This window comes from Brassica napus, chromosome C4 (genome assembly GCF_020379485.1).
Source record: "Brassica napus cultivar Da-Ae chromosome C4, Da-Ae, whole genome shotgun sequence".
In the NCBI taxonomy this organism is placed as follows: Eukaryota; Viridiplantae; Streptophyta; class Magnoliopsida; order Brassicales; family Brassicaceae; genus Brassica; species Brassica napus.
The window spans coordinates 33,117,366-33,126,351 of record NC_063447.1 but is presented as its reverse complement, the minus strand read 5'-3'; the positions used below and the strand labels follow the sequence as shown (position 1 = coordinate 33,126,351).

General features: G+C 34.4%; 1 protein-coding gene and 1 long non-coding RNA gene across 6 annotated transcripts; one reads left to right on the top strand and one right to left on the bottom strand.

The window, feature by feature from the left end:
* Window positions 1-703: 703 nt before the first annotated feature.
* Window positions 704-7,924, top strand: LOC106395883. 3 transcript variants are annotated; one of them, XR_007322079.1, is made up of 10 exons: window positions 704-1,034; window positions 1,117-1,386; window positions 1,707-1,764; window positions 1,842-1,886; window positions 1,962-2,040; window positions 2,112-2,334; window positions 4,128-4,284; window positions 4,370-7,130; window positions 7,264-7,307; window positions 7,390-7,924. It is a non-coding gene; the product is annotated as an uncharacterized LOC106395883 (long non-coding RNA). The 3 variants fall into 3 exon arrangements; XR_002660019.2 differs by lacking the exon at window positions 7,264-7,307 and having other exon boundaries at window positions 706-1,034; window positions 7,351-7,924; XR_002660020.2 differs by lacking the exons at window positions 4,128-4,284; window positions 4,370-7,130; window positions 7,264-7,307; window positions 7,390-7,924 and adding an exon at window positions 2,825-4,024 and having other exon boundaries at window positions 717-1,034.
* LOC106396842 (myosin-16-like) lies at window positions 6,851-8,966 on the bottom strand. Of its 3 annotated transcripts, none has more exons than XM_048753739.1 (7): window positions 8,824-8,966; window positions 8,518-8,613; window positions 8,374-8,442; window positions 7,982-8,051; window positions 7,760-7,880; window positions 7,322-7,575; window positions 6,851-7,177 (listed from the first exon to the last, which is right to left on the bottom strand). In XM_048753739.1, exons 3-7 carry the CDS (start codon window positions 8,406-8,408, stop codon window positions 7,169-7,171), a joined length of 489 nt encoding a protein of 162 aa, XP_048609696.1. In that variant the 5' UTR covers window positions 8,409-8,442; window positions 8,518-8,613; window positions 8,824-8,966; the 3' UTR covers window positions 6,851-7,168. The 3 variants fall into 3 exon arrangements, with proteins under 3 accessions (XP_048609696.1, XP_048609697.1, XP_048609698.1); XM_048753740.1 differs by having other exon boundaries at window positions 7,329-7,575; XM_048753741.1 differs by having other exon boundaries at window positions 8,404-8,442.
* Between the last annotated feature and the right edge of the window lie 20 nt (window positions 8,967-8,986).

Below are 8,986 nucleotides of genomic sequence, written 5' to 3'. Positions count from 1 at the left end.
TTTAGAGTTGAAGGTTTAGGATTTAGGGTTTATAGTTGAGGTTTCGAGGTTTAGGGTTTAGAGTTGATGTTTCAGGGTTTAGGGTTCGTATTTCAAAAAAAAATAGGGTTTAAGATTGATGGTTTAGGGTTTAGGGTTCAAGGTTCGTATTTCAAAAAAAAAAGGTTTATGATTGATGGTTTAGGGTTTAGAGTTGAGTTTTAGGGTTTTAGGTCTTTATTTCGAAATAGTATAATTTGAAAAAAAAATAAAAAAATTATTTTTTATTTTTATAGGTTTTGATTTATTTAAATATTTATTTATTATATATATAAAGATTAAGGGTGTAAGAGTCTTTTGCCACTTATTGAAGAATGTATTTTTGAAAATATCTTTTTAGTGGTGGTAAAAATGAAAAATGGTAGCACGAAAGTGGTAAACACGTAATTTCTCCTTGATGTATTGAACTACTGAAGAATGATGACCTAACAAATGTTTTATGATTCTAATGTTAAGAAATTAATGTCCTACTAAGTCCAATGTAATCAAATGGCTAAATGCTAGAGGTCACAGTCCAATCAAGATAATCACTGTAACTAGCATAAACCAAACATAACTGGTTGAGCAAGTAAAAAAAATGTGAATAACTATATGTCTGTATGCATATCATTTATTGTGAATAGTTACGTTTATCCAACATAGATGAGTAAATGAATTTTTACGAGATGATGACGTAATTAATGAAATTTTTGTTCAAAGGAAATTTTATTCTGTTAAATCAGCAGTTGGTGTGAAAAGCTCGGAAACAAGTCTCAAAGTTGATGATCGTATAACTGACTTGCAATGATGATTCGTATTGACCCCTTAACTTACGTACTCGACCAGGACGTTCATCCTAACTCTTTGACTATACTCTTATCATCATCCTTCTTCTTTTAATAGAAATCTATTAAGGGCGTATCATAATGGTGTCTACTTTCAATTAATTTGGCTGAGAGTCTACATAGTTTACATATGTAACAAAGCGCAACAACAATTCTAAAGAGATTCATTAGGTTTTTCCGTTGTTGGGTTATTTCACTTAAGTTTGACCATATTTATTTAATGATGAAGTGGTCCTTTTGTGTTTTGGTGTAGGTTGATGATATTATCAACGCTAGCAACAATTCTCTAACTGTTAATGATCTGAAGATTCAGCTACAGTCTCATTTCAAGCTTCATGCCTTAAGTTCTTTCAAATACTTTTTTTTGTCTCAAAATTGTTAGAACTTCTTAAAGAATCTCTGTTTCTCAGCGCCTTTTTGTTTTTGTGATTGATATATACACAAGAATAATTCTTGTCGATCGGCTTACTAGAATCCTCTGTGCTCAAATTATCTCACCTTGCTTTCTCTCCAAGCTTTAAAGGTATAAAATCGCACTTTTTCTCTTGATCTTCGTCTATGCTATAGGATTCATCATAGGTACAGATCTGATTCAACACTAGTGTTCGCCGTGTTCTGTTTGGAACCGTTCCTTTAGTGTCTCTGTTCCTTTCCAGTTCATGTGATCTTACAGGTTTCGATCTTTGTAATTAATTAAAGAAGAGTCTTCTTTTTCCCTTCCCCTTTGTCTCAGATAATGTCGCAACTTGGGATACCATCACCTTCTTCATGTTCTAATTTTCATCTACTTCATTTTATTTTCTAGCAACTTACTTACACTTGTGGGTTTTTGTGATTTTAAAGGGACGAGTTTCGTGTGAGGTTTTATGAAGAGTTTCCTGACACGACAGGCGTGGGAGATGTAAGTTTCCCCCATCTATAAATCTCTGTAATTAACAATTTTTTAAATTCTGATTATTTTTTTTTGGGAATAATTAGTGTGCGTTAGCTGCTGGAAATGCGTGGAGGTCGATGACTGATTCTGTGAGTATTATTTCTTTTATTCAATTCTATTCTATCTTAAGTTGTTTAGTCAATTTGAAATATTTTGAAAATTAGGAGAATGCTCCTTATTTCGCCATGGCAGACAGAGGAGCCATGTATAGACCTCCTTGGGCAGGACCATGCAACTGCAATGGTATTGTTTGTAGACTGAAAGGCTTTTATGACATTTTGTGAATGCAACACTGATGTTTTTTTGTTTTACAGGAGCTATTAGTTTCGTTTTTGGCTAAAGATGAATCAGCAATTAGCCATTAGTTATTGTATGTATGCCTTGAGAATTAGCTCTGGAAACCCTTTAAGCTTTAACCTTCCTTTCTACTATTTTGTGATGATAACTATGTGTTTCTGCACGCTTTAAACTTCCGCCACCCGGGTTCGATTCGCGCTGGGAGAGACTATTTACATCGCTTGGATTCCCGGCAAAGAGGTGAAAATACCTTTTTTTACACCAAAAAAAATATTGGTGCTATGTTATTCTCGTCTTTTTTTTTGTTCCTCAAGCTATTTTCCTGCATTTTATTTAAGTCCAGAAATGAATCAGTTGAAGACAGGTTAAATCTGAAAAGCCAAAATACCTCTTAAGTTTGCTATAGGCCTTGTCACAGGTTACTCTGTTCTTTGCTGATTTATACTGCTTTATATAGACTTGCATTTGGTTTAGAGTGAGTCAATATACAGTTGTAGTTCAGGCTACCTTTGACTGTTTCATGGCACCGGAGTTCTGGAAAGAAACTAGATTCAATAAGCGTAAGTTATAACTTATAATACTTACTTATGTTGCATGAGACAAAACAAAGAAAGTATTTATCAGAGCTTAAGGAAACAGAGCATGTCACGGTTATCTGTCTGTTATAAACAGAGTTTTTAAACCCTGACGAAGATCTAAACATCACTTATGAGAACACATGTGAATACAGATTGCGATCCATCAAACTACCAAAAAATACTGCCAGGATCAAGCAACCTTTTGGGCCATACAGTCAGGATCAAGCAACCTTTTGGGCCAAGGGTCGGTCCCTTACTGAAGTCCAGTACAGATCGAATAATCGGTTGTGCAACTCCTGTGTTCAATTTCTGAAAAGAAAGGTTTACTATTCTTATCATTCCTAAAGTCACATTTCCACTAGAAGATATGGGAACATAGACCGACAAAACTAACCTTCCAAGAAAGGAGGGACACCACATAGCAGTATGTAAAGAATAACACCTGCACTCCAGATATCAACTTCTGTCCCGTTAGCACCTTTGGAGCCATGTAGTGTTCATATCCAATCCAAATGTGTTCGCTCCTTATGTTACCTGCAGATGAAGTGTCTTTCAACGAGTGAATATAACATTCTTCTCGCATATGAATATGTAGAGCCGTGAGAGCATTTACGGTTGCTATAAGCGAATCATTAAAATTTCTACGGTAAAAACAATAATGCATATTGTGATAGAGGAAAAACATATAAGTTTTTAGTCTAATAAACAATCAGAGCCTCCAACTCTTGTGGTAAAAGACTCACGGCTGTGAATATCGCCACCTGGTTTGAGTCTGGTCACCCAGGACGCCTTAAATGGTAAGAAAACATGGATTTTGCGAATCTCGTGGTGACTAGTCTTTGGGTCCAAAAAACCTTTGGGATCACACCACATTTATCAAAAAAAAAAAAATCTAATAAACAAAATAGTGATTATACAACAAGGTTTTTTATTTATTAAAAATATTTATCAAGTATTTATCATTAAATTTCATAACTAATTCTAAGATAAAATAATTCAATTACTCAATGTTTTATGCCATAATCAGAGAAAGATAAAAAGAATTTACCCACTTTAATTTTTTTTAAAAATATTTCAAAAATGTAGTCACAACTATAGTCACCAATATCTAATTACTCTAGTTCTTTAATAAATTTTTACATTGGTTAGGAAACCCATGTATTCGTTAATTATAAGCTCATATTATTTAATCCAAACTATCATAATGCTTTCAACGTATAAATTCAAATATTTGTGGTTATATTATGCCTATGATAGTAGTAAATGATGCCCTTGATCTTTAATTTTCTTTTGTTGCCATAAGAGAAGGTTTCTTTTTTTTTCACTATTGTCGCACGGCACTGTGAATATGCTCATGCTGATGACTTTACTCTTGCTCGTCCAAAATTGCTCTGTAAAGACTTACTTGAAGGTTTGTCTTTGTGTTTCTAAACTATGCAATGTTTGTTCTTTCAGATGCAGAGCTGCAGGGAAGAAAATTGAGGAGAAGAAGTTCACATGTGAACCTGGTGGTATTTTTTGCGCAGTATGCAACTCTTATTCTTGAGACGGCACACACATTGAAGATGGTGATTTAACTACGCATCTCACGAGTGAAACACATGAACTGGAAGTAAGCATTATCCTTCTTAATTACTTCCTCTTATTTGGTTTTTGTCAACAGATGTATCACAAACCACACTTTAATTTGTCAACAGATGTTTGGGAACTCCTCTAAGAATCTATTTGAGCTCAACTTGAGTTTAGCGTACAAGTGGGGTGCTTACCGTAATATACCTTAAGAAAAAATGAATCACCTTTTGAGGAATCACCCTTAGAATCAACCAGAGGTTTCTTTTTCTTTTTTCCCCAAAAACAATGAACCTTTGTTCCTAAATTTTGAATTTGATTTTGGTTGGTGAAGATGAAGAAAGAGGAAAAATAAGAAGAGGAAGATGATTAAGTTGAAGACAACCGAATGAGCCTCGCTTTGAGCTTCTTTTTATTATATTTTTTTTATCATGTTTTTGCGCTACTTTGTGTTTTATTATATGTTTGGTGGAAATTAGTCCAATACACTGGATGTAATACTGGATTTTGTGTTCTTTCATTTTGTTTAGTTTGATTTTGTTCCTCAAGCTGTTTCTCCTGCCCAACCTCTCTCTATTTTGTTGCTCATCCAGCCTTCTCAATGTTGGACCAACTCCAAAACCTCATGAACTTGTCACAGTTTTACTCTGTCTGTCTTTTGCTCAAATTTAGAATGAAGTAAAATATATTAAAAATCATTTTTAATATAGACATGCATTGTTTTTAGAGTGAGTAAATCTACAGTTCTAGTTAAAATTGTGTCTTGTTTGATAACTAGCCACACCACATGAGGTTTGGACAAAATTGGTTTGTTTGATATCAAAAGACTACATCTGCTCCACTTCCCGTTACTTCATCTGAGGTCTAGTTTAGTGGTATTCAGGGAGCCTCGTTGTGGAAGAAGTGCCCTCTTTGATGATATTGAGGAGGGAGGAGCCAAAGCTGCTTATTCTTACAGCTTTCATGAAATCAATGCAAGACATAGTTAAGCCTCCTCTTTCTGTTTTTTTTCAAAACGTGTGGTGTTTCTCTGTGAATGAAATGACCAGGCATAATGAGGAAACACTTCATATGTCCTTCAATCAGAAATAAAAAGCTAAAATATCCTTCTTCTAAACTGAATTTTGTTTTTATTTATTTTTAATTTTGAAAATCAATGAATTACATATTTACCCCTAAACCTAATCTTTCGTATTTGTCAAACATGTCTACTTTTCTTATTTCTCATTTCTTTCTTCTTCTTCCTTCTTTTTCTATGCCGAAACTTCTCTTCCTTTTTTTTCTTCTCTTCATTCTTCTTTGATTTCTTCTTAATCTATGATTTCTCTTTTCATTTTCTTTCTTCATGATTATCGAACAACACAATTTCAGTAACCAAATGACAAACATTGGCGGCTTAATCTGAAGTAACACAGTGATAGCGCATCAGTTGTCGATGCGTGACAGATCCGACATAGAATTATGGGGTTTTATTAAATTTAGGATTCGTCTTGTTCTTTTATCTTTTAGTGTTTTGTATTTACATGTTTTTTCTTTGATTTCAACTACCGATCTAGAATTAGGGCTACATTTCTATTCCTTATCAATTTTAGATCTATGAATTAGGGTTGCGTTTTTATTCCTTCTAAATTTTAGATCTATGAATTTTGTATTTGATATATCTTTATATTTGGTGGTTTTCTATTTGGATCTATGATTCTGGATCTATGGTCTTTTATATTTTTACCTGCATAACTGAAATGTAGTAGATTTAGTAAAACTTGAGATAAATACTGAGACCTCAGTAAAACTAGTAGAACTCGGGATAACCACAATATAACTATTTTAGCAGAACTAGTAGAACTCAGAAGAACTACATCAGTAGAACTCGGAATAACTACGTCAATAGAACTAGTAGAATTCGAAATAACTATATCAATAGAACTAGTAATATACGGTACAACTATCTCAGTAAAACTAGTAGAACCCAGTACAACTAACTCAGTAAAACTAGTAGAACTCGGTACAACTACCTAAGTAGAACTGATAGAACTCAATACAACTACCTCGGTATAATTAGCTGACCAATTGTACGTCAGTAATTAAAATTTGAAATTAAAAAAATTGAAATGATCAAGGGCATTGAGATTACTGAAGGATATAGTGGATTTATTGTTTTGGTAATGAGGATATATGAGATGATGGCTCAGGCATAATATGCCACATCAACAGCCATCTGATTCGTCTATATATGGTTTTGATCCAGAATCAGCTATTGTTACATTTTTCAATGTAGTAGGGTAATGATATGGATTCATCAATGTAGGTAGGGTAAAATCTCCCTTAGCCTTGCAGGTGTTTTGAGACAAAAAAACAAGCGGAAGAATGCTGACACATGATCCCAAACCATGATATTTTCAATATATCTGTATTGGCTCTTATTTGAAGGCCAAATATTAGTATTAAAGTTTCATTTGATGGATTTTAGACTGCTTTTTACTCCTTCAATGAATAAAATTAACTGATGCTATATACAGGCATCGAACCCGGGTACTTGTGCATGTTTTCCATTAGAATTCTAACACAATCTGAAACAGGGATTTCGAACTCATATAAAATTGCATTGAAAAGAAAGCAAACGTATAGTTTTATAATTATGTAGCAAATTGTATTAAGTTTTCGAAACAAACATGTATTTTGTATGCGTTGAACACATGGAAACTGACATATCTCGACGACCCTACACATGTATTGCAGTATCTAATCCTGAGAAAACTACAATTGGAGTTTTGAACTAATTGTAAACACTAAAAACATTTGCCCTTAGGCACAACCAGGGAGTAAAGAGATTATTGTCAGCACTCCAAAAGTATCTAGTGCTGAGATCAAATCGGCTCTTCATTATCAAAAGTAATCCTCAAACCCCTCTGCCTTATCACTGTCATAGTTCACTGTTCCTGCAATATAATTGTTCTACAAGATGAGAAGAAATGATGATTCCATTAACAATGTATACCTTTTGTAAATTGTTTATTATATTAAGGATTTAAGGTGGATAAAACAACCGGATCAAGTTTTTATTTCAAGGTTAGTGCTCTTACCACTGACCTTTGGCCTCTGTGGTTGATAGATCTCGAACAATGACTTGAAGCTGTTGGATTATCTACAGAAGAAGAAGAAGAAGGAGCTGGAAATGTGAAATCAGAATCAGTTGATGAAGCTTCCGAGTTCTCAGACCTGTCAGCAAGATCATCACGTACAACTGGCGCTGAAGTAACCAACGTTGAAGACATAGAAGCAGATCTCAAGAAGGACTTCAGTTGCGAGAATTGGTCAGACATAGAAAATAAACAACCTGGAAACAAGACTTGGCATCAGAAAATGTACTGCAGTATGGTTTTATTTACTGTCTCTTTCTTTTTGTCAGCCTACACCCATGATTTTATATCAATACATCTTCCTCTAACGAGTAGAGACATGTTCTAGTTATCAAAACATTTAAATACTCAAATAAGCTTGCAGGGACTGGTCTGGAATACCTGATTTGACTGTCCCAACTGTTTTTTTGGCAGTTCTTCCTCTGAGTTTACTTTGATAAACAAGAGAAACTCTTTCCAATTTCTTGTAGTCAGTTATAGCACTGTAACCACGCCAGTAAGCCTGCAAGTTTCTTAACAGTTATTAATCATTTCTATTTTTTGAGATGGAATGATTCCATAAGAATTTGTTAAGTATGCAAAAATAGTAACGAGAAAAGGAACCTGGATCACACTCGCTGCCTTAGATTTCAATTTATAGTAGCCATTGTCCGGACTCCACTTTGCAAGGTGACTGCAAGATTGAAATAATAGTTTCAGAAAAGAAAAGAAAAACGCTACTCCATGTGTTTTCAAGTCAGAACAATGCACAAAGATTAAGTACGCTCGAGCAAATATATAAACAGATAGAACTCTTGCATTATTTCATGAGGTGTTTATGATTTACCTAGGAAAGATATCCAACATGGATTTGAGGCTACAAGGTGAAATCATTTTCGTTAATCACATAGGTTAATATACTCTAAGATGATGCCAGAGTGTTCTCTAAAGGGTAGAAATCTACTGTCTAGTGTTTATATCATACATCAAGCCAACAGATAAATGGACAGACAAACCTTTTCACATAGCCACAACCTATGACTGACCTCATACCCGGTTTGAAATGCTGTTGGAGCTTTCCATCCCTGTAATTAATACAGAATTGTTCAAAGCTGAACGGCAAATGAAAACAAGATGTCAAGAATTACAGAGCACAATACCAGTTTTGAAGAAAAGAAGTGCAATCTCTGTAATATCTGCGAACAAGTTGTCAGGTTTCAGATCCCTGTGCATTACCCCCCATGCTTATGAGACACCTGCAAAGATCACGTGGAAACCAAAAGCTTGAACACATAGAGACTCTTGCTTTGTTCAAATGCTGCGCCTATAAAACTGCAAGAAGCTAATCCAGCACCAGTAATCTTTATCACAGAGGGAAAGAGAAACAAACTAAGAGATTTAAAAAGGCTAAAAGCTCATCAATACTTGACATGCTTTTGCAACGACGAGTATTTGAAAATGCTAACCTTCTAAGCTCATCAACCATATTCCACTTAAATGGTCAGCACAACACCTCTGAATTAACCACACTGAAGAGATGAGTATGTTTGACCGCAACTTCCCCTGTTCACTGTAAAGCATAACATTTCAAACGACAAAGCACTTTCATAATATAAATGCAGATACAAA